This window comes from Anabas testudineus, chromosome 3, assembly GCF_900324465.2.
Source record: "Anabas testudineus chromosome 3, fAnaTes1.2, whole genome shotgun sequence".
Classification (NCBI taxonomy): domain Eukaryota; kingdom Metazoa; phylum Chordata; class Actinopteri; order Anabantiformes; family Anabantidae; genus Anabas; species Anabas testudineus.
In genome coordinates, this window is record NC_046612.1 from 17,789,046 (window position 1) to 17,813,960 (window position 24,915).

The 24,915-nt window shown below is 38.7% G+C and overlaps 1 protein-coding gene across 5 annotated transcripts in view; it reads left to right on the forward strand.

Annotated features, from left to right (window-relative positions):
- The window catches only part of herc1 (HECT and RLD domain containing E3 ubiquitin protein ligase family member 1), a 63,451-nt gene that overhangs the window by 20,562 nt on the left and 17,974 nt on the right, over window positions 1-24,915 (forward strand). For 2 of the 5 annotated variants that reach the window (XM_026378007.1, XM_026378011.1), the window contains exons 23-51: window positions 7,982-8,321; window positions 8,802-8,922; window positions 9,965-10,016; window positions 10,802-11,073; window positions 11,455-11,670; window positions 11,822-11,942; window positions 12,155-12,392; window positions 12,515-12,678; window positions 13,582-13,737; window positions 13,835-13,941; window positions 14,161-14,271; window positions 14,351-14,521; window positions 14,758-14,997; window positions 15,173-15,256; window positions 15,430-15,989; window positions 16,684-17,329; window positions 17,760-18,033; window positions 18,186-18,396; window positions 18,508-18,674; window positions 18,832-18,948; window positions 19,540-19,795; window positions 20,070-20,191; window positions 20,301-20,527; window positions 20,925-21,193; window positions 21,574-21,626; window positions 21,959-22,159; window positions 22,293-22,467; window positions 23,410-23,677; window positions 23,949-24,162. In XM_026378007.1, coding sequence (XP_026233792.1) covers window positions 7,982-8,321; window positions 8,802-8,922; window positions 9,965-10,016; window positions 10,802-11,073; window positions 11,455-11,670; window positions 11,822-11,942; window positions 12,155-12,392; window positions 12,515-12,678; window positions 13,582-13,737; window positions 13,835-13,941; window positions 14,161-14,271; window positions 14,351-14,521; window positions 14,758-14,997; window positions 15,173-15,256; window positions 15,430-15,989; window positions 16,684-17,329; window positions 17,760-18,033; window positions 18,186-18,396; window positions 18,508-18,674; window positions 18,832-18,948; window positions 19,540-19,795; window positions 20,070-20,191; window positions 20,301-20,527; window positions 20,925-21,193; window positions 21,574-21,626; window positions 21,959-22,159; window positions 22,293-22,467; window positions 23,410-23,677; window positions 23,949-24,162 — 6,153 coding nt within the window. The remainder of the gene's footprint in view (window positions 1-7,981; window positions 8,322-8,801; window positions 8,923-9,964; window positions 10,017-10,801; window positions 11,074-11,454; window positions 11,671-11,821; window positions 11,943-12,154; window positions 12,393-12,514; window positions 12,679-13,581; window positions 13,738-13,834; window positions 13,942-14,160; window positions 14,272-14,350; window positions 14,522-14,757; window positions 14,998-15,172; window positions 15,257-15,429; window positions 15,990-16,683; window positions 17,330-17,759; window positions 18,034-18,185; window positions 18,397-18,507; window positions 18,675-18,831; window positions 18,949-19,539; window positions 19,796-20,069; window positions 20,192-20,300; window positions 20,528-20,924; window positions 21,194-21,573; window positions 21,627-21,958; window positions 22,160-22,292; window positions 22,468-23,409; window positions 23,678-23,948; window positions 24,163-24,915) is intronic. The other 3 variants (XM_026378010.1, XM_026378008.1, XM_026378009.1) reach the window with 3 other exon arrangements.

A 24,915-nucleotide genomic window follows, 5' to 3' on the forward strand; every position in this document is an offset into this window, starting at 1 on the left:
GTTTTGTTAAAAAGAGCTGAAAGTAGAAGAAACTGAAGCAGGTTAGCAAAGAGACGCTAGCATAAACAGGCTAACTACACACGAGCCTGACGCTGATTTATAAACAGCCCTGATCACGTGACCCGACACAGCCGTTGCCACGGAGACTGTAGGGGATAGGCGGGAAACGGAAAGATTTTCACTCGTGAAAACTGATTTGGAGCCCTTACAAACAGGCTTTTTTCAGCAAAACTACGATAGCTGTCGTCATAAAAAGTGAACCACGTGAGAGCCAAGACTTTAATAAACCACTAGTGTGAATTTTACGTTTGAGGACTGAAAATTGTGGTCACAGGAGCGAGAGATCCAAGTGCAACCTTCAGCTTGTCGGACAGAATCTCATATCGAATTTAACATTGGCGCTAATGGGAGAGCGGAGGGGGACTCCCGTCACTCTGAGGCTCACAGAGAAAAAACGATTTGTCTCAGAGCTTAGACAAATATCTTATCAGAATCAGGACAAGTATTTCTACGTTTCTGTGAAGAAAATATTCAGAAATAGTGAAAATTGTGGCCGTGCTGACAGTTTATTGAGGAACATTTTGGTTTACAAAAATCGGCCTCTCCACTCTAAGCTGTGACGTCATCCACTCTAGCTGCACCAACGTTCCATCATTCACTCCCATTATAAAGTCCAAAATCAGCCAAAAACATCAAGTCACAAAAACTGTAATTATAGAAAAACTATAAAAGATATTAAAAAACTGAATGGAAGATTAAAAGAGCAGAAATAGCTGAACATTTTGATACCTGAATGATTTCTGTAGCTGAAAGTATGCTGAAGTAGTTAAAGCTGAAAGAAGAAGAAGTTGAAGAGTTGCTGAAGAGACTCTCCCATAGGAATCCATTATAAAAAATAGTTATTAAAAGTTAAATATTTTAAAAAGTATAAAAGTTATAAAAATTCTGAATGGAAGCACACTTCTCCTTAAAAAGCTGAACATTTTGATACCTGAACGGTTTCTGTAGCACAAAGTATGCGGGACTAGTTAAGTGCCAAAAAACGTACGGAAGAATAATAATAACTAGATAAAGCATTTCCTGAAGAAAATGCACTGTGAATGCTGAAACGCTGAATCGATTCATGAAGAACTGCTGAAAGTTGATGAAGAGAAACAGGAAGTGTTTTAACAGAGAAACATATGAAGAAGAAGATAAAAAAGCTGAATGTTAACTTAAAAAAGCTGAAATAGATTTGTTAAAGTTGATAAAACAGCTGAATTTATCTAAACAGTTAAATTTAAAGTTAAATGTTTAGTTAAAAAAGCTGAAATAGATTTGCTGAAGTTAATAAAACATAGCTGAATTTATTTAAACAGTAATTTAGATAAAGACTGAAACGTTTTAAAACGCTGCTGAAATTAGCTGAAGAGAAACAGGAAGTGTTTTAACAGAGCTAAACATATGAAGAAGAAGCTAAAACAGCTGAATGTTAACTTAAAAAAGCTGAAAACGATTTGCTGAAGTTAATAAAACACAGCTGAATTTATCTAAACAGTTAAATTTAAAGTTAAATGTTTAGTTAAAAAGAGCTTAAATAGATTTGCTAAAGTTGATGAAATATAGCTGAATTTATTTAAACAGTTAAAGGTAAAGTTAAATGTTTAGTTAAAAAAGCTGAAATAAATTTGCTGAAGTTGATAAAACATAGCTGAATTTATCTAAACAGTTAAAGGTAAAGTTAAATGTTTAGTTAAAAAAGCTGAAATAGATTTGCTTAAGTTGCTAAAACATAGGTGAATTTGTTTAAACAGTAATTTAGATAAAGACTGAAACGTTTTAAAACGCTGCTGAAATTAGCTGAAGAGAAACAGGAAGTGTTTTAACACATATTAACAGTTAAAGGTAAAGTTAAATGTTTAGTTAAAAAAGCTGAAATAAATTAGCTGAAGAGAAACAGGAAGTGTTTTAACAGAGATAAACATATGAAGAAGATAAAACAGCTGAATGTTAACTTAAAAAAGCTGAAATAGATTTGTTGAAGTTGATAAAACAGCTGAATGTTAACTTAAAAAAGCTGAAATAGATTTGTTAAAGTTGATAAAACAGCTGAATGTTAACTTAAAAAAGCTGAAATAGATTTGCTGAAGTTGATAAAACATAGCTGAATTTATCTAAAATATAAAAGTTAAAAGCATAGTTAAACTGTTTAGTTAAAAAGAGCTGAAAGTAGAAGAAACTGAAGCAGGTTAGCAAAGAGACGCTAGCATAAACAGGCTAACTACACACGAGCCTGACGCTGATTTATAAACAGCCCTGATCACGTGACCCGACACAGCCGTTGCCACGGAGACTGTAGGGGAGAGGCGGGAAACTTCAACTGGCAAGATTTTCTTTCGTGAAAACTGATTTGGAGCCCTTACAAACAGGCTTTTTTCAGCCAAACTACGACAGATATCGTCATAAAAAGTGAACCACGCGAGAGCCAAGACTTTAATGAACAACTAGTGTGAATTTTATGTTTGAGGACTGAAAATTGTGGTCACAGGAGCGAGAGATCCAAGTGCACCCTTCAGCTTGTCGGACAGAATCTCAGACCGAATTTAACATTGGCGCTAATGGGAGAGCTGAGGGGGACTCCCGTCACTCTGAGGCTCACAGAGAAAAAACGATTTGTCTCAGAGCTTAGACAAATAGTTTATCAGAATCAGGACAAGTATTCCTACATTTCTGTGAAGCAATTATTCCGATAGAGTGAAAATTGCGGCCGTGCTGACAGTTTATTGAGAAAGATTTCGGTTCACAAAAATCGGCCTCTCCACTCTAAGCTGTGACGTCATCCACTCTAGCTGCACCAACGTTCCATCATTCACTCCCATTATAAAGTCCAAAATCAGACAAAAACATCAAGTCACAAAAACTGTAATTATAGAAAAACTATAAAAGATATTAAAAAACTGAATGGAAGATTAAAAGAGCAGAAATAGCTGAACATTTTGATACCTGAATGATTTCTGTAGCTGAAAGTATGCTGAAGTAGTTAAAGCTGAAAGAAGAAGAAGTTGAAGAGTTGCTGAAGAGACTCTCCCATAGGAATCCATTATAAAAAATAGTTATTAAAAGTTAAATATTTTAAAAAGTATAAAAGTTATAAAAATTCTGAATGGAAGCACACTTCTCCTTAAAAAGCTGAACATTTTGATACCTGAACGGTTTCTGTAGCTCAAAGTATGAAGGAGTAGTTAAAGTCCAAAAAACGTACGGAAGAATAATATATAATATATAATATATAATAATAACTAGACTAGATAAAGCATTTCCTGAAGAAAATGCACTGTGAATGCTGAAACGCTGAATCGATTCATGAAGAACTGCTGAAAGTTGATGAAGAGAAACAGGAAGTGTTTTAACAGAGATAAACATATGAAGAAGAAGATAAAACAGCTGAATGTTTAGTTAAAACAGCTGAAATAGATTTGTTGAAGTTGATAAAACATAGCTGAATTTATCTAAACAGTTAAATTAAAGTTAAATGTTTAGTTAAAAAAGCTGAAATAAATTTGCTGAAGTTGATAAAACATAGCTGAATTTATCTAAACAGTAATTTAGATAAAGGCTGAAACGTTTTAAAACGCTGCTGAAATTAGCTGAAAAGAAACAGGAAGTGTTTTAACAGAGAAACATATGAAGAAGAAGCTGAAACAGCTAAATGTTAACTTAAAAAAAGCTGAAAACGATTTGCTAAAGTTGATAAAACATAGCTGAATTTATCTAAAATAGTTAAAAAGTTAAAAGAATAGTTAAACTGTTTTGTTAAAAAGAGCTGAAAGTAGAAGAAACTGAAGCAGGTTAGCAAAGAGACGCTAGCATAAACATGCTAACTACACACGAGCCTGTACAAGTGTCTGACGCTGATTTATAAACAGCCCTGATCACGTGACCCGACACAGCCGTTGCCACGGAGACTGTAGGGGAGAGGCGGGAAACTTCAACTGCTAAGATTTTCACTGGTGAAAACTGATTTGGAGCCCTTACAAACAGGCTTTTTTCAGCAAAACTACGATAGGTATCGTAATAAAACCTTAACCACGTGAGAGCCAAGACTTTAATGAACCACTAGTGTGAATTTTTATGTTTGAGGACTGAAAATTGTGGTCACAGGAGCGAGAGATCCAAGTGGACTCTTTATATTGTCGGACAGAATCTCAGACCGAATTTAACATTGGCGCTAATGGAGAGTTGAGGGGGACTCCCGTCACTCTGAGGCTCACAGAGAAAAAACGATTTGTCTCAGAGCTTAGACAAATAGCTTATCAGAATCAGGACAAGTATTCCTACATTTCTGTGAAGAAATTATTCAGATAGAGTGAAAATTGCGGCCGTGCTGACAGTTTATTGAGAAAGATTTTGGTTCACAAAAATCGGCCTCTCCACTCTAAGCTGTGACGTCATCCGCTCTAGCTGCACCAACGTTCCATCATTCACTCCCATTATAAAGTCCAAAATCAGCCAAAAACATCAAGTCACAAAAACTGTAATTATGAAAAAACTATAAAAGATATTAAAAAACTGAATGGAAGATTAAAAGAGCAGAAATAGCTGAACATTTTGATACCTGAATGATTTCTGTAGCTGAAAGTATGCTGAAGTAGTTAAAGCTGAAAGAAGAAGAAGTTGAAGAGTTGCTGAAGAGACTCTCCCATAGGAATCCATTATAAAAAATAGTTATTAAAAGTTAAATATTTTAAAAAGTATAAAAGTTATAAAAATTCTGAATGGAAGCACACTTCTCCTTAAAAAGCTGAACATTTTGATACCTGAACGGTTTCTGTAGCTCAAAGTATGCGGGACTAGTTAAGTGCCAAAAAACGTACGGAAGAATAATAATAACTAGATAAAGCATTTCCTGAAGAAAATGCACTGTGAATGCTGAAACGCTGAATCGATTCATGAAGAACTGCTGAAAGTTGATGAAGAGAAACAGGAAGTGTTTTAACAGAGATAAACACATGAAGAAGAAGCTAAAACAGCTGAATGTTAACTTAAAAAAGCTGAAATAAATTTGTTGAAGTTAATAAAACAGCTGAATTTATCTAAACAGTTAAATTTAAAGTTAAATGTTTAGTTAAAAAAGCTGAAATAAATTTGCTAAAGTTGATAAATCATAGCTGAATTTATCTAAACAGTTAAAGGTAAAGTTAAATGTTTAGTTAAAAAATCTGAAATAAATTAGCTGAAGAGAAACAGGAAGTGTTTTAACAGAGATAAACATATGAAGAAGAAGATAAAACAGCTGAATGTTAACTTAAAAAAGCTGAAAACGATTTGCTGAAGTTGATAAAACATAGCTGAATTTGTCTAAACAGTTAAAGGTAAAGTTAAATGTTTAGTTAAAAAAGCTGAAATAAATTTGCTAAAGTTCATAAAACACAGCTGAATTTGTCTAAACAGTTAAAGGTAAAGTTAAATGTTTAGTTAAAAAAGCTGAAATAGATTAGCTAAAGTTGATAAAACATAGCTGAACTTATTTAAACAGTAATTTAGATAAAGACTGAAACGTTTTAAAACACTGTTGAAATTAGCTGAAAAGAAACAGGAAGTGTTTTAACAGAGATAAACATATGAAGAAGAAGATAAAACAGCTGAATGTTAACTTAAAAAAGCTGAAATAGATTTGTTGAAGTTGATAAAACATACCTGAATTTATCTAAAATATGAAAGTTAAACGTAAAATTAAACAGTTTTGTTAAAAAGAGCTGAAAGTAGAAGAAACTGAAGCAGGTTAGCAAAGAGACGCTAGCATAAACATGCTAACTACACACGAGACTGACGCTGATTTATAAACAGCCCTGATCACGTGACCCGACACAGCCGTTGCCACGGAGACTGTAGGGGAGAGGCGGGAAACTTCAACTGCCAAGATTTTCACTGGTGAAAACTGATTTGGAGCCCTTACAAACAGGCTTTGTTCAGCAAAACTACGATAGGTATCGTCATAAAAAGTGAACCACGTGAGAGCCAAGACTTTAATGAACCACTAGTGTGAATTTTATGTTTGAGGACTGAAAATTGTGGTCACAGGAGCGAGATATCCAAGTGCACCCTCCAGCTTGTCGGACGGAATCTCAGACCGAATTTAACATTGGCGCTAATGGGAGAGCGGAGGGGGACTCCCGTCACTCTGAGGCTCACAGAGAAAAAACGATGTATCTCTGAGCTTAGATAAATTGTTTATCAGAATCAGGACAAGTTTACCTACGTTTCTGTGAAGAAATTATTCCGATAGAGTGAAAATTGCGGCCGTGCTGACAGTTTATTGAGAAAGATTTTGGTTTACAAAAATCGGCCTCTCCACTCTAAGCTGTGACGTCATCCACTCTAGCTGCACCAACGTTCCATCATTCACTCCCATTATAAAGTCCAAAATCAGCCAAAAACATCAAGTCACAAAAACTGTAATTATGAAAAAACTATAAAAGATATTAAAAAACTGAATGGAAGATTAAAAGAGCAGAAATAGCTGAACATTTTGATACCTGAATGATTTCTGTAGCTGAAAGTATGCTGAAGTAGTTAAAGCTGAAAGAAGAAGAAGTTGAAGAGTTGCTGAAGAGACTCTCCCATAGGAATCCATTATAAAAAATAGTTATTAAAAGTTAAATATTTTAAAAAGTATAAAAGTTATAAAAATTCTGAATGGAAGCACACTTCTCCTTAAAAAGCTGAACATTTTGATACCTGAACGGTTTCTGTAGCTCAAAGTATGAAGGAGTAGTTACGCGCCGAAAAACGTACGGAAGAATAATATATAATAAAGATTACAACAACAATACTGTGAATGCTCAACAGCATTCACAGTGATAAAGATTACGATAACAATACTGTGAATGCTCAACAGCATTCACAGTGATAAAGATTACAATAACAATACTGTGAATGCTCAACAGCATTCACAGTGATAAAGATTACGATAACAATACTGTGAATGCTCAACAGCATTCACAGTGATTATTACGTTTTTTATGCTCTTCAATTTAGTTATTTGTTGGTTTCTGGGTTAAGTCCTTCTCAACAACTAGCTGAAGCAAACAGGACTTTGTTTTGTGGAACACTGCACATCTATGGCCCAAATTTCAGTGCCAGTGGTTGAGGGGTCACAATAAATAATTTGGGCAGTATGGCAAGCGAATGCCGTCCCCTTAACACCACAGCTTATAGCTCACTCAACAGCTCCAAAATCAGATCAGTAGACAGTAGTTTTCTTTTTTTAATCAGCCATTCCAAATATACTGTATTAACACAGGTGTGAACATGCAATGCAAAACACCTTGCATTCTACTGCACACTTAGGCAAAAAGGCCTCACTTTACATAGTAAGGCAAAGGTGCAAAATTCCCTCTGTGCACACCCTCAGAGGATCAGCTTGTGCCATTTTAATGTGTTTTATCAAGTTTGCACATGAGTTAGTCTATGCAAACCTTTAGTAAATCAGTTTTAAAAGAATTAAAAGTAGGAACATGTAGTTTCATTTATGTACTTGGTTAATAACATTTTCAAAATGCCCAAGTTGTACAGCTAGTTAATTAATCTAATTATATGTTTCTCATTGTTAATAGTGTAAGTTATGCAATTTTATGAAATTTGAAATCAAAAATTGTGAAGCATTTATAATTTGATGCTACACTGACACTTTGGTCAGATACCCAGTTGTAAAATAAGAAGATTTGCTCTTATTAGCCTTGAATGCATTTGGATCAATGTCAGCATAAGACACTGGCACTTTACATTTGTATAAGATTTATGCTGTATTTACATAGCTGCCATTGATCATCACTGAATACCCACAACACACCTCCAGAACTGCAACTTCACCAGACCCCAGCTATTTGTTGCTGGTGCTCTGAATGTAGTGTTATGTTTGGCATTATGTTGCTTCTGCTTGTCCTCTAACCCAGCATCTTGTGTGTGTTTGGTGTGTGTGTGTGCATGTTGCACAACACAGAAATCTTTCAATGTTTCCTCTCAGCGCGGGAAGTAGCTCGCAGCCGGGACAGAGAGCGAGCAAGTAGCACAGGCCTGGGCTCTGGCTCTGTTTCCCGAAGTGGAGGAGTAGGAGGTGGAGAGGATGACACCATTTTGTCTCAGGAAGGGAGGAGGGGAAGCACAGGTCTCCCAGAGGGCCAAGACCTGTACACAGCAGCCTGCAACTCAGTGATCCACCGCTGTGCCCTTCTGGTGCTGGGTGTTAGCCCTGTGCTTGGTGAGCTGACCAAGCAGAACCAGGAGGAGGGCCAGGCCCAGTCAGCTACAGGAACACAGGAATGTCTGAGCTTCATGACGAGGTCAGAACACCTAGATGCAGTCAAAGTGAAACATATTTCTTATTGTTTTTAGTTTGGACATGACATGAGTTTGGACATGACCTACTCGCCAGCAAGGTTTATGTTTCTATTTAATAGAAAAATTTAATAGTGCTGATATCTTGGCCTATATGTTCTTGTAAAACAGTACTATATTAAAAAAATGTTTTACCATCTTTGAAAAAATGTGCATGTTTTGCTGACAGATGTGCAGTGAAGATGCTTCTTGTGTCCATTGTTGTTTTTTGTGATCTTGATGGTAACTCAAATTAAAATTATACTGTAAACCGTTGAAGTTTGAAACTCAGAAATTACTGAGTCATGTCCACCCATAGCGCACCATTAGAAAATTCTGATATTTTAATTTTTATTATTTATACTATAAATAGCTCTTGAATGTATAATGTGCATTTTTAAGGTATTGATAAAGATAAATGAACTTTGATGTGTTTGTGCATGTAGGAGTGAGAGTCTGAGTGCAGAGAGCCGCTCAGTGCAGAGCAGCCCAAGTTACAGACTGATGAAGTCCAGGAGTGAGTCAGACCTCTCGCAGCCTGAGTCAGATGAAGAGGGTTACTCTCTGGTAATGCAGACATACACATGCATATACACTGCCCATCCAAAAAACAAAAAAAGTCAACACCTGGATTTAACTGAGGTAAGAGCCTCCAATTGGATAATTACTGTATTATCCAAAGGGAGGTTATTTTTCAGCTCGCAACAAGCTATTTAACCCTAACTGATGCAGTAGCTTCTCATTTCCTAAACAACCTTGTCAGAAGACACATCCTATGGTTATGGAAAATATGTTTTGTTGTTATGTTATGTTGTTAAATCTGTTTCAGAAAAGTCAAATTATTGACATGAATCAAGCAAAGAAAACATATGGTCGGTAAAAAAATCTTAATAGGCTGTGATCAGCGATCACTTAAACCTTTGGTGAAATCAAATTGTAAAAAAATGACACTGATATAACTCACAGCTATGTTTAATAGTGAAAGTACAAGTCTGTGGGGGGCAGTGCTATGATCTGGGATTGCTGCAGTTGGTCAGGTCTAAGTTCAGCAATTTTATGTGGCAAAAAAATGAGGTCAGGTGACTACCTGAATATACTGAATGACCAGGTTATTCCATTAATGGATTTTTTTCTTCCCTGATGACACAGGCATATTCCAAGATGACAAAACTAGGATTCATCAGGCTTAAATAATGAAAGAGTGGTTCAGGGAGCATGACACATCAGTTTCACCCATGGATTGGCCACCACAGAGTTCAGACCTTAACCCCATTAAGAATTTTTGGGATGTGCAGGAGAAGATTTTGCACAGTGGGCCGACTCTCATCAATTGAATACCTTGATGAAAAATTAATGCAACTCTGGACGGGAATAAATGTGGTGACATTGCAAAAGATTTTCGAAATGATGCCATTGCAAATGCGTTCCATAATCAAAGCTAATGACGGTCCAAAGACATATTATAGTGTGTGATTTTTTTTTTTTTTTTGATGGGCAGAGTGCATACGTATACACATATATTTTCTTTGTTTAAAATGTGCATACCATGAGTTGACAGATTGTTTTAGTGATGTGGGATTTGTCTCTTTTTTTTCTCTTTTTCATTCAGACTGGAAGGAGAAATGTTGACATGGACTTGGCATTCTCTCATAAAAAAAGAGGTAAAAAATTATTTGCATTAAATCAGTCTAATGTTACGAGTAAGAATGATACAGGTTTGTCATTTTTCATATGTTACTCTTGTCTCTCTGTTTTTTTGATTCCTATGTGGATAGTTTATTTGCTTCTTTTGGGGCACTTGAGCCCCAAGCACAAGAGGAACTCCAAGCAAGTAAACGATGGCATGTTTCTTCCTCTTGTTAGCTCATACCTCCATGACTGTGTTGCATTCATTTCTCATAACGAGGACCTTTTTTTGAGCTCGGAAACTTCATATTGTACTTTCTGTCTAATTTGCCAAACAGTGAAAAGAAATCAAGAACATGCAGATAACAATTCATTGTTCTGCTTAAAATTTTTGTTACTTTGCAAAATGATGGCTCATTTCCCGTGAAGAATGTGATTTGTCACACTGGAGAAATATCATGGAACTACGAATAACACTTTTACAGAACTCATCAGTGCTGATACTTTGACTTCAGTGCTTTCAGTTCTTATATGGGTACGCTAGCTCTGGTTACCATTCCACTTCTCAACTGCTGCAATTTTTCCTCAGTAGGTTTTGGAAACACAATGCACCCATTATAAATGAATTCATAATGGCTGATGAAGGCTTGTGCCTGCATGAAAAATCAGCATTTGGCCATTTGATGAACTCTTACAAAGTAATCAGGCATTGCTCTGCATAGCTCTTAAGTGCTTAAGTGCAACATGGTCTATCCATCAGGAGCTATCTTGCCTATGTATGCATCTGAAAGGCTCCTCTCCCTCTTATCTCTAATTCCAGGCTTACTTCACAGTTCACCAGACTCCCTGGCCGAGTCATGGTTCAGGGCCAAATTAAGTCGTCAGCGGAGCTACAGCTCAGCGCATTCCTACGAAGAGTCAGACCTGGACCTGAGCCGCTCACTGGGCATCCATGCGCTCATTGACAACATGGTCAGTTTCATCAGTGGTGATGTGGGCTTGGCTCCAGCCTTTAAGGAGCCAGAAGAAAGTATGTCCACCAGTCCACAGGCCACTATCCTGGCAATGGAACAGCAACAGAGCAGGGCAGAGGTGAGGGACTGTTTTAAGAGTTCACTGGGTTTCTGTATCTTTTTTACCTAGCTCCAAATCAAGTGTCCATGTTTATAACATTAAGAGGACATGTCAACCAATGAATTAAATCGTTTTTTAACATAAGTGCAGCTCTGTAACACACAAAGCACTTGTTTTTGCTCTTTTTGTTGGATTTTTAGAAAATATGTAAAATTTAGAATAAAAACAGACTAATCGTTTAATTTTAGTGAAAAATATGTTGTTAAAGTTTGTATCAGTTGATTTTCTGAAATTTGCAACACATGATTTGTAATCTAGCAAACAAATAAGGAAATAAAGAGTCATTGTGTAACCCAGTTTGAATATTCACTTGACTGTTGGGATGTGTTGTATCTCCAGCTGCGACTGGAAGCTCTCCACCAAATTGTGGTGTTAATCTCTGGTATGGAGGAGAAGGGCAGCCAACCTGGGAATGCAGATCGATCCAGCGGTGCCTTCCAGTCCTCCTCCCTGCTCACCTCTGTCAGGTTGCAGTTCTTGGCTGGTTGCTTTGGCCTTGGCACAGTGGGCACTGGCGGGCTGAAGAGAGAGAGCGTGCAGCTGCATCACTACCAGGTACAATATGAGGCTACTCATGAATAAATACGTACATTAGTGGGTTTTAGAATTTTCATGCTGATAATGATTCACTTTATTTAAAAAATAATGATATCTAATGTGCTTTCTGTGTCTTTTAACATCCTGAAAAAATGCATATTTTTTTCAGGATGGTATAAAAGCAGCTAAAATGAGCCTCCAGATGGAAATCCAGACAGCAGTCCATAAGATCTATCAGCAACTGTCTGTCACACTAGACAGAGCACTGCAGGCAAACAAGCACCACATAGGTAATATAAACCACTGGTATATATGTATATTTAGTAAAAAACATCTTGATCAGCGTTTGGTTCTATTAAAGTTTGTGTGTATGCAAAGAGACATAAATGATGAAAAAATGTTTAATTAAGCTCTAATGTCTAGAAAAAGGTTCAGTGTGATAATAATTGTTGCTAGCAGTCTATCCTGATACTTGTGTCTCTGACTTCCTTCTCTAACCCAGAAGCCCAGCAGCGCCTCCTGCTGGTGACTGTGTTTGCCCTGAGTGTTCGTTACCAGCCAGTGGATGTGTCCCTGGCCATTTCTAGTGGGCTGCTTAATGTTCTGTCTCAGCTGTGTGGCACAGAGACTATGCTTGGCCAGCCTCTCCAGGTGCTACAGAAACCTGGAGTGTCCCAGCTCAGCACTGCCCTGAAGGTGGCCTCTACACGGCTGCTACAGATACTGGCAATCAGCACTGGGTGAGAGATTTAGGGCATTTAAAAGTACTGGAATAGAGGCAGCACAACATCAGAACTTTCTAAACATGAATTAGTATTAAGATAAGATAACATAAACAGATGTGTCTCTCTGCCTTTTGTAGGACATATGCAGACAAACTGAGCCCCAAGGTGGTCCAGTCATTGCTGGACCTGCTCTGCAGTCAGCTGAAGAACTTGCTGTCTCAGGCAGGAGTTAATCTTCTATCTGACCACGAAGACAACAAAAATGATGATAGTGCAGACTCTGAAAAGAAAGACTTCAGAGGTAATATCCCATGTCATTATTCTATGGAAAGTTGTTATTTTATTTGACAGTCAGTTGTAGTGACCTGATGAGGAAGAGCTGTTTGTTTACTAAAACATACAGTATTCTGTGTTAGTAGCCATCAATTCACTCTTGTGGGCAGTATTGCAGTATAGTGAATTATAGTAATAAGTAATAAATGTTCAATAAGTAATAAATGTTCAATGACATTGACAATTTTTCCATGATGAATTGGAGTTAATCGCATCAAATAGTAAGAAAGTGAAGTCACAATATAAACTCAGATTGGGCCACTTCAAAGGTGCATTTTTGTACTAAATCTTCTTTAATGTTGAAAATATTTTGAGTTTCATGTTGGGGACAACCATCATGACGTTTCTATATTGTTTTTATGCCATAGTGCTTTGTTTTCTTCTTGAAAATATTCACCTTTGTTTCCGCAAAGTAGTTATATGGCGTGTCAGTGTACTATGCCTGTTCTGTTTTACATGTGGTTGACTCATGAAATGACTCTTGAAATCTTTTACTCTGCCACCCTTTATAGATACATTCAACTTTTAAATTTTCTATTTTGTAAACCATGACTCACATCTGCTGATGCCTCTTGTGAATAGCACAGTGACACTGTTTGGGTGTTTTGACTTTTAGTGACACCAGAAGCTCAGTGTTTTGCATACTTTTTCACCATGACTTTGTATTTTTAATGGGTGTGTTCAATAAAACCAAGCAATATTTACTTGACTAAATTGTAAAACCTATATTATAAAAGTTAAAATTGAATCTTGTGCCAAAAACAAAAAGTATTTGTAATAAGTAGAGTATACAGTTTTTCTTTTATGTTCTCTGGTATATGCTTTATTAAGTGTACCTACAGTAAAAGTGAAAATGGATATTGTTTTTCAGCTTTAATACGTAAGCAGCACACTGCAGAGCTGCATCTAGGAGACTTCCTAGTCTTCCTCAGGAGAGTGGTGTCCTCCAAAGCTATTCAGTCCAAGATGGCCTCCCCTAAGTGGACTGAAGTGCTTCTCAATATTGCTGCACAGAAATGCTGCTCAGGTAAAACAAGCATAGTATATATAATACAAAATAAATAAATGTGATGTACTTGGTTAGGAAAAACATAACTGAGATAATAATTGACTGTTAATTCTAGGGGTCCCTCTGGTGAGAAATTTGAGAACTCGGCTTCTAGCTCTTCATGTTCTGGAGGCTGTTCTCCCTGCCTGTGAGGCTGATTTGGAGGATGACCAAATGACACAGGTGGGCCACTTACTTTGCCCTGCATCATTCTTATTGACGATTAAACTGGTGTGTTTGGGCTTGTAGGGAAGGTGAAAGGTACTGAGTTACAGAATAAGGCATCAGTGTTTTTAAATGAGATTTGTGGACTATAATATAATATGGAATATAACCAGATTAAACCCTTTAGTATAACAGACTGCTTAATATAACAGTTTAATATAATTTGCTCTCTCCTAGGTTGTGGAGCGCCTGTTTTCTCTACTATCTGACTGCATGTGGGAAGCTCCCATTGCTCAAGCCAAGCACTCAATTCAGATTAAAGAAAAAGTCCAAGAACTCAAACTACAGGTGTGTAAACAGCCTTCTCCTTTCTTAACACGTTGTGTCGACAAAATCATAGGTTTAATTGAGTCTCTTTAATCCACAGGGAGAGGCAGAGGAGGAGGATGAAAATCTTCCCATTCAAGAAGTTTCCTTTGATCCAGAAAAGGCTCAGTGTTGTGTAGTGGAAAATGGCCAGGGGTTGACGCATGGCAGTGGGGGAAAAGGTTATGGCCTGGCCTCCACTGGTATCTCTTCTGGATGTTACCAGTGGAAGGTACAATAGTGTTTTATATCTTGATAAATGTCACAAAAAATCATAATTTCACTAATAAACTGAGCTGCGTATACACGTCAAGACTAATTTCTAAACAGGTATATAAACCCTAAAGTAGAGACAGAGATTAAACATTAATTTAAGAGAGAGATTAATACAAATGTTCTTTGGAAATGTATTAAATATTTCTTCTTGTATGCCTGTTTAATTCAATTTATATTTTATATCCCTTATAGTTCTACATTGTGAAGGAGAACCGAGGCAATGAAGGTACATGTGTAGGTGTTTCGCGATGGCCTGTGCACGACTTCAACCACCGCACCACGTCGGATATGTGGCTGTACCGGGCATACAGCGGAAACCTATATCACAACGGGGAACAAACGCTGACGCTTAGCAGCTTTACTCAGGGAGACTTCATCACCTGTGTCCTGGACATGGAAGCCAGAACCATCTCCTTTGGCAAAAATGGAGAGGTGAGGGACAGAGGAGGAAAAAAACTGTCACTAGTTCATTATCAGATACCAGCCTCACTTATATTGGTCAGATTAACAAAATAAAAGGAAAAGGACAATCTATAAAAAACTGCACCGCATATAGATAATGGAGGCCATGTTCCATCTGACTAACTTCTAGTTTGTGATTTCATAGGAGCCAAAGTTGGCCTTTGAGGATGTGGATGCCACAGAGCTCTATCCCTGCGTGATGTTCTATAGCAGTAACCCAGGAGAGAAGGTAAGATGACATACATTTTCTGAGAACTAAACTTTATGCAATGTTGTTAGTTTTCTTTAAACTAACTAATAATTTTTATTTGATTTGTTGTTGTCTCATTTTTGTCTCAAAATGTATACATGTACTACAGTATGTTCTATTTATTTATGTATATTCTGTGTATCTTTGCCTAGGTTAAGATCTGTGACATGCAGATGAGAGGAACACCTCGAGATCTCTTACCTGGTGACCCAGTCTGCAGCCCCATGGCCACTGTCCTGGCTGAGGCCACTACACAGCTGATACGCATCTTACACCGCACTGACCACTGGACCAATCGTATTAACAAAACAATGATTGGGCGACTTCACAAAATCAAGCCTTGCTTTAGAGAGTCAGCCAGTGCATCTGGTAGCAGTGTTGGCCAAAGACTGAAAAAGAGTCGCTCTGTACAGAGCCGCGAGGAGCATGATGCTCAAAGAGAAAGCCAAGAAACTCCCATAAGGGCAGAGGAGGAGAGGGGTCGCCATGGACGGCAACATGGTTTAGGGGAGCTGTCAGAGTACCACCTTAGAACGCTTTGTACAGAGGTGTGGCCAGTCCTGGCAGTGATCGGGGGTGCAGATGCAGGCCTTCGCGTTGGTGGGCGATGTGTGCACAAGCAGACTGGACGGCATGCTACTCTGCTGGGCGTGGTGAAGGAAGGTAGTACCTCAGCTAAGGTGCAGTGGGACGAAGCTGAGATCACCATCAGGTACTGGGTGAAGTTTTGCTTGGTCACCTTTCCTTTGGACATTGTTCTTTGTGTATACTGTAGCTATATTTAATCCCTGGTGTATTTTTGTAGGTATACCAAATTATCAGTTACATTTTTTCTGACAATACCAAACATTTGACTGTCACACACGCATGTATGATGTTCTGTTATGGATTCTTATGTGAAATGTGCTGGGGTCTACGCATGTGGTCATCAGCAGGATGGCTTTTAAGAAACACAGATGCTGAATGTGATTGTTGAATACTTTTGTACTGTCTTCTGGTACCCTCCAGATTAGCCTTGTTTTTTAATCACTTCTGCACATCATTTTCCTGTGCTCTGATTTATTGTTTTCAGCATGTTTTGTTTCTCACATCTCTGATTTATGTGTGATTATAATGTTAATTTATTTATGATTATAATGACAAATACTAATCTTTTTAAAACCTACATTAGAGTGCTTGACTTTGTAGCCAATTAATAGTAAAATTATTGGCTTGCCCTTTTTATCACTTATCTATTACTTTTTTGCATGACCCATTGAAAGGCATGAGAATAGTTTGTGCCATACCACCATCACATTCTATCTTTTTATTTGTCTTGCATGCTGTGCTCTTTCTCTCCTGCCCTTTCCCTTACTTTGTGTTTCCTTCCCTTGTCTTTTTTCAATCTCCACTTCCTTCTATTAAAGCTTCCCAACTTTCTGGTCGCCTAGTGACACCCCACTGTACAACCTGGAACCCTGTGAGCCGCTGCCCTTCGACGTAGCTCGCCTCCGTGGCCTTACTGCGTCACTGTTGTTGGACCTCACCTACCTTACCAGCATCCATGACGAAACTACTGCCAAGCTCAGTGCAAGACGCCATGACAAGAAGCATCGCAATGCTGCATCGACAGGGCATGGGACAGCCAGCAATGAAGACAAGGCAGAAAATGAGGGGCACAGCCGTAATGAACAAAAAGATAATGGTGGTGTCTCATCTGGAGCTGCTCCAAATACAGTGACCTCTGACCTGCGTGTATCACACAGCCTGGAAGAAGTCAAAGCACATGTGGCACCCAACTCAAAGTCAGAGGGTGAGATTTCTTCTGTGGCTGGTGGTGGGGTAGTTGGCAATGACTCACTGTTCACTGCAGCATCTCACACTCCCTGTGAGGGCAACAGGAAGAAAGGCCATGAGCACACCTCCCGCAGTCATGAGCCTCCCCCCCCCTCCTTTGCCACCCAGTCAGAGATCCACGCTGTGCAGCTATCCTACCTATATCTGGGAGCCATGAAGACCCTCAGTGCCCTGCTCAGCTGCAGCAAATATGCTGAGCTCCTTCTTATACCAAAGGTACTGCAGCTTGCTAAGTTTTCTCATACAACCACACTTTTACATGTACTTAAGTTACATGATGAAATCTTTCAGGGAATAGCTTGACATTTTAGGAAATTTGCTAGCTTGCTTTCTGAAAGTTCAATCAACACCACTCTCAATCAACTCTAAATCTTGTTTACTAGCATGATACTATATTACATAGCGAGTTTCAGAGATGCTGAAAGCTTGCTGTTTCTACACTGCAACCACCTAATGGTTTTATTGTTATGTTTAATCGACAGAGACATGGTGTTGAACTGTATTTACCCTATGTAAATAGAATGATTATATGAGAAGAAAAGATGAGATGAGAATCATTCACTCAGAGTCTTTGCTCACAGATAGATGTGACTGAAGTCTCAAATTGTTAGACTTGCACTAACCTGTTCTCTCATCTGACATCAAGGTGTTGCCAGAGACAGTACCCAGTGGACACAATGCTGATCTAAATGCCAGCACCAGTGGAAGCACAGTTGCTACTTCTCCAGTATGCCAGGAGGAGGTGGAGATGCGAGCAGCTCTGCAGTTTCTCATGCGCCACATGGTGAAGCGGGCAGTGATGCGCTCCCCCATCAAGCGTGCCTTGGGCTTGGCAGACCTGGAGAGGGCACAGGCCATGATCTACAAGCTAGTTGTGAATGGACTGCTGGAGGAATCCAGTGGTGGAAAAGTCAAACCTGGTAAGATCATAACCGATGTGACATGTTTTGAATGAAGGCTGCTGATGACTTTTTTTCTTGTTACTTGGGAAATTTGGAACAATAGTTGGATCCTTACTGTAAAAACATACCAAGTGTTTTGTCTGCTTTGTCTGTCTTTTTGTGATCCTCAGGAGTGAGAAGTGAACCAGAGGGTGAAGGGGAGGGTACAGAGGGTGAGCAGTTAGCACAAACTCCAGTCACCACCAGCCCCTCTGCCTCCAGCACCACCTCCTTTATGAGCTCCTCACTAGAGGACACCACCACTGCTACTACACCTGTCACTGACACGGAGACTGTCCCTGCCTCAGAGTCTCCAGGGGTCATGCCTCTCAGCCTTCTCAGGTTAAAACAGAAGGCTTACATTGTTATTCTACTTGTTTTAATTATTAGCATTATTTTCCAGGTATGAATAAATAGAATTTATTATTTAAATGCTTCTCTACTTTATCTCAGGCAAATGTTCTCCAGCTACCCAACCACTACCATGGTTCCAACCCGTCGAGCCCAGACTCCTCCAGTGTCATCTCTGCCAACCTCTCCATCAGATGAAGTTGGCCGCCGACAAAGTCTCACCTCCCCCGACTCCCAGCCCAGCAGACCACAAAACAGGACTGGTACCTGTAAGTATTGCCCTACTTTTATCACAGTGCCTTTCAGAAGGTCAAATTAAGCTTTGTGTTTATGTTAATTATTTATTATTGCATAATTAGTAAAATAGTATATAATAATAATATTAACAATAATAATAATAATGATAATGGTTAATGTTTGCTCCAGCTCTGTCAGATCCCAGCAGCCGGCTCTCGACATCGCCACCTCCTCCTGCCATTGCTGTGCCCTTGCTGGAGATGGGCTTCTCCCTGCGCCAGATCACCAAGGCTCTGGAGGCAACTGGTCAGTCTCTCAAACTTTCCCTTCATAGATAGCTGCAGTTGTGTTGCAATTAATTAATTTAGGCTGAATTCTGGTCTTAAACAATACAAGATGGACAGCTCAGTAGTGCTGGAAGACAATGTACTACTCACTATAATACTACAGTTGTAATTTTGTAAAAGAAATAATTATAATATGTTATAAAATATTGATATAAAAAAATTGTTTATATGACAGTAATTAACAGTGAGTGATTTGGTTAAAAGATAATATCACAATCTTTTTAATCTGAATCGTTATTCATGGTATAGTTTGAAATCTTTCTTCATAATAATAGATCTAATATGTCAAATAAGCATTGCTGTATATTGGACTATGTGATCAGACAAATCTTAACAGATAATCGAATCTTTGGATTTGAACTGACTTTGGAAGTAGTTATTTTCCAATAGCCATTTGCTTTAAAAACTGAAAGTTCTGATTCGTAACTTGTTTGTTGACATTTTTAACTGGGAACTGACAAGAAATGGACTGATGTTTTTTCAAATAAAATGTGTCACAAATATAATAAAAATAATAAAGAAAAGTCACATCTATTTCTACTCTCCCCAGGTGCTCGAGGAGAGGCAGATGCTCAGAACATCACAGTGCTAGCTATGTGGATGATAGAACATCCAGGTACTGAGGATGAACATGATGAGTCTCACACCAGAGGCAGCGCTGTCAGGGGTGATGGGTCTGACTCATCCTGTCCGGGTGCAACTGCCTCTACTGGAGGCAAATCTTTGGATAGGAGCTCATATTTGTGCTCTCCTGGAGACATCGCCAGTGCAGATGCTTCAGAATTGGAGGAAGGCTTCAGTGAGAGGTAGGATTTGTCACATAGGTTGTCCATATATATATTATATATATATTATTATATATTTATAATTAGAAATAGAATGAATGCTATAAAAACTTGAGTAACAAAATGATCTGTTATTACACAGGGACAAAGCACAGACTAATTTTCTAATTGTTTTTTTCATATTTTGACTAAAATATTATCAATATTTATAGATCATCGCAATAACAGTTACTTATTCACTATGTTATTAAATGAAATTCTCATATACAAAGAAACCTATGTATGTTATTTCTAGTACTGAGGCTCTTGAGCAGGACAGTGCAGCTGCCTCTAGCGGTGCTCCTCTCAGAGGACGTTCTGCTGTCGGTAGGAGGCACCGTTTTGACCTGGCTGCACGAACACTCTTAGCCCGGGCTGGTGAGAATTTTCCACAGGCATATTTGAATTTTTTCAAACTAGGGCTAAACAAAGTATAGATTTACCTCCCACTTCCTCTCCTCATATTAAATTTTCCTTTCCTGCTAAGCTGGACTGTACCGCTCAGTGCAGGCCCACCACAGCCAGTCACGTCGGGAGGTCTCATCCCTTCAACAGCAACAAGACCCTGGTGCCCTTTATGACTTCAACCTGGATGAAGAGCTGGAGATGGACCTAGACGAGGAGACAATGGAGGCCATGTTCGGGCAGGACCTTGCTAGTGACACGGACATTCTGGGAATGTGGATCCCAGAGGTATTGGACTGGCCAACATGGGTGTGTGTGAATTTATGCTATGGTCAGCGGGCTGCCATCACCATTCTGCTTTTTATCTGTCATGCATTACTTGCCACTCGCACTAACCTCTTATGTGCATGCTGAATTACCTGTTTTATTAGGAGCCACTCTTATTTGTTCAATCACACTTCACCTGAAAACCAGACCTAACATTTAGATAATACAGTTACTAAATTTAATTTTGATAATTGTTGCTGGGATTAATCAATGCAAAGCTACTGTTGATTTATATTTCTAACATAATGCATTGCATGAATGCTCTAATGCTGATCTGAAGCCTAACCACTTTGATTTGTGTGTGCTGTGCAAATACATGTTTTGTCTTCATGAATGCGAATGGGTGTGTGTCTGTGTGTTTCTCTGTGTCACCTCTCAGCATGTATGTGAGACAGATGATCGAGATGAAGTGGTGGTATGCGAGTTATGTGAGGCTAACGTGGCCAACTTCAACCAGCATATGAAGAAAAGTCACCCAGGCTGCGGCCGCAGTGCCAACCGGCAAGGCTATCGCAGTAATGGCTCCTATGTAGACGGCTGGTTTGGAGGAGAATGTGGCAGTGGAAATCCTTACTACCTGCTGTGTGGTGGCTGCCGAGAGAAGTATTTAGCCATCAAAAGCAAGGCCAAAGTCCCCATTGTGGAGAGGTATGCACAATGATGAAGATGTCTGTTGTAGACAGTATATATCTAAATGTTGTTGTGACTTATGCGTATCACAATTCGATACATTTTAAATTTTATTATTATCATGTGTATTTAGGTAGGAACGGTTGTACTGTAACTTGTTTTGCACTCCCTTATTCTGTTACAACATTTTGGACCATTGTTATACATATAAAACTTCATACAGTACCAAATGGCCAAAAAAACAATGTTTTTTGCCACCTTTTCCTGTAGGTGGTGAGTGTCATGTTAGTGTTATCAAATTATCATTATTTCTACAGTACTCTGTATTAGCTTATCAGTTAAAAGAAGTAAAACTGCTAAATGCTTATGTTATATTATACTGTGTTCTTTTTATGCAGGTATAAGGGACAGGCACCTGACCTTCTGGGAAAGCAGGACAGTGTCTATGAAGGTAGCACTTGATGATTAGAGATGTAATTTGCTGGTTTTGTGTTTTTTGCAGTGCTCCAACAAACTGTAGCTTTGTGTATACCCCTGGAAAATTACATATTTTGCTGATTTTGGAAGAATCTGAATGCCCAAACTAGTTTAGTTTTTTCATTCATGAAAACAGTAGAGGAATTATACAGTGCATAGATATTTGGTGTAATTCTCATTGTGATGTCTGTTTGATCTATTTACTTTTTGTCTTTTGCCCAGCAGTGTTTAGACTTATGCATACAGGTGTATAGGTTTGTTTTGTTTTTTATTTCTTATAGTCTGTGTTTGCTCTTCCTGCTACAGAGGACTGGGACATGCTCGATGTTGATGAAGATGAAAAGCTGACCGGTGAAGAAGAGTTTGAGCTTTTGGCTGGTCCATTAGGTCTGAGTGAGCGCAAAATTGTCCCTGAAGCTGTCCAGTTTCCTGATAGTGACCCGCTGGGAGCCTCAATTGCCATGGTAACAGCCACCAACAGCATGGAGGAGACCCTGCTGCAGATAGGTGAAGTGGAGGATTAATTAATTCTGTGCTATGTCCCTGCTAGTTAAACTGAAATAAAGCCATCATTTCAGCCTTTAACTCTGTAATTTTAACACGTGTAATAGCAGTAAATTGAGGGCATGTTTTTCTTTAGGCTGTCATACTTCAGTGGATAAGAGCTCTTCGGGCAGGGTCACCCTCGGGGAGCAGGCAGCAGCTCTGCAGAACCCTCATGACCGAGTGATGGCGCTAAGGAGGGTGACGGCTGCAGCTCAGGTGCTGCTGGCTAGAACCATGGTGATGAGAGCCCTGTCTCTGCTGTCTGTCAGGTAGTCACTACCAACACAAGAACATGATTACACCATGTGTTTGTGGAATATACTTCTTCTTCTTTGAAAATGATGTGAGCCTTAATAAGAAATGTTTATGGAATAAAGTTTTATGTCACCACAGGCACACTGGGTCGCGGGGTTGAAAAATATGATAAAAATGGTCAAAAATTATCAAAAAGCATGAGGGTGACATTGACCTTTATCATTGTTCATTACTTGTTTTGTAGTATTAATAAGAGACATTTTATTCTTTTTATCATCACATCTTATCATAATAGTTGAAGAGATAAATAAGGAGATATAACAGATTTAACTAGTGAATTACATTCACCAAAACTAGAGAAAGCGATTTCTGAAGAAATTGAGGGAGAGAGCTGATCTGTTGCCGAAAAGACGCTGACCGCTTAAAAGCTGCTGAACCGTAAATCCTACTTTCAAAAAATTTGGGTGGTGGGACTCCTTTCACTCTGAGGCTCACAGAGAAAAATCTATTTGCCTGTTAGCTTAGACAAATAGCTTATTAGATTTAGGTATTCCACCAATTTTGTGAAGAAATTATGTAGAACAAGTAAAAATTGGAGCCGTGCTGACAATTGGTTTAAAAAAAATCAGCCTCTTCCCTCTAACCTGTGACATCTCCTACTCTGGCTGCACAAACATTTTGTCATTCAAAGCAATGGAGAAGTTAAAAATGAAAACTAAAAACCTAAAACTAGAACTGTTAAAACTCAAAAGGTATAAAAGATACAAAGAAGCTGACTTAAAGGCAAAATGTTTTTTGATTTTCAGAATCTCCCAGTTTAAATGTTCATATGTCAACAAATCAAAATCAACTTTTAGATCTGAATCAAAATGTAATTCTGTGCTAAACACTGACACTATATCTCTCTTTTCTTTTTACCACATCTCCATTCTTTCACCTTTCCCTTCCTCCCACAGTGGCTCGAGCTGCAGCCTTGCAGCAGGTCTGGAGTCTCTTGGATTGACTGACATCAGAACTCTGGTCAGGCTGATGTGCCTGGCGGCAGCTGGCCGAGCTGGACTTTCCACCAGTCCTACAACAGGTTCTGGCCACACTGAAAGACCCCGTGGGGCCACCAAGGCTAGCAAACCCATATCCTGTCTGGCCTATCTCAGCACAGCAGTGGGCTGCCTAGCTTCCAACAGTCCTAATGCTGCCAAGCTGCTGGTGCAGCTCTGTACTCAGGTACACAGCATGGCTCATGAGCCTTAGTACCAACTCTTACTTCTTCTCCTATGTCATGACTTTGTTAAGCTCAATTCTAAGATCTGATATTTAGTTTGACAGGAAATTGGAGAGTTATGAAGTAATTAAATAATTACAGGCAGTTCCTTAATAGCATTTTTCTCTCAACAGCTGTCTTAAATCAGTCCAAGAGAAACAAACGGTTACATGTGAACTGCTGTTAAAAATTCTAGCTGTGACTCATATTGATGCTCACTTCTTTCTTTTCCAGAACCTAATCTCAGCAGCTACAGGCATGAACCTAACCACAGTTGATGACCCTATTCAGAGGAAGTTCCTGCCCAGCTTTCTGCGTGGAGTGACCGAGGAGAACAAGCTCATCACCTCTCCCAACTTTGTGGTTACACAGGCTTTGGTGGCTTTGCTGGCAGATAAAGGAGCTAGACTCAGACCTGCTTATGACAAAGCTGACTTGGAGAAAAGAGGTTTGTTGATTTATTAGAGCAGAGATAGCAGTGAGCCGATGTTCCAACATATCACACATAAATTATATGTAATAATCAACCTTTTTCATAAAGGTATTTTTTGTGATAAGGCCGTAAGATGTTGTAGTTTGACATGGTTTGTGTAAACTGTCACTTGTCTCTTTGTACACTTTTCAAAAATGTTAAAATTCGCAAATAGGGGCTGTGCCATATGTTGTCCACGGTAATGGTGGTATACATTTTTACATGATAAAGTAGTGCAATGTCACAATATAGCGTCACAATAAAAGGTGGCACATTTATGCTCACTAGTGCCCAGAACAACAGCACAAAACAAAATCAGAAATATAAACTTCATTTCCCGAACACTTGAGAAAGCTGCATTGTCTGAGTAAACTGGTTACTTACTGTAATGTAATGTACAGTGACAAGAAAAACTTTGTGAACCATTTGGAATTTCATGGTTTTCTACATTAATTTGTCATAAAATGTGCTCTGATCTTCATCTAAGTCACAACAATAAAAAAACACAGTCTGCTTAAAATAATAGTACACAAACATTATATGTTTTCATGTTTTTATTGAACATGACATGTAAACATTCACAGTGCAGGGTGGAAAAGGTATCTGGTATGTATGTAGCCTAATGACTTCTCCAAGAGCTAATTGCAGCCAGGAGTGAGCCAACCTTGAGTCCAATCAGTGTGATGATGTTGGATGTGTTGCTGAAAACTGTCCTGCCCTTTAAAAACA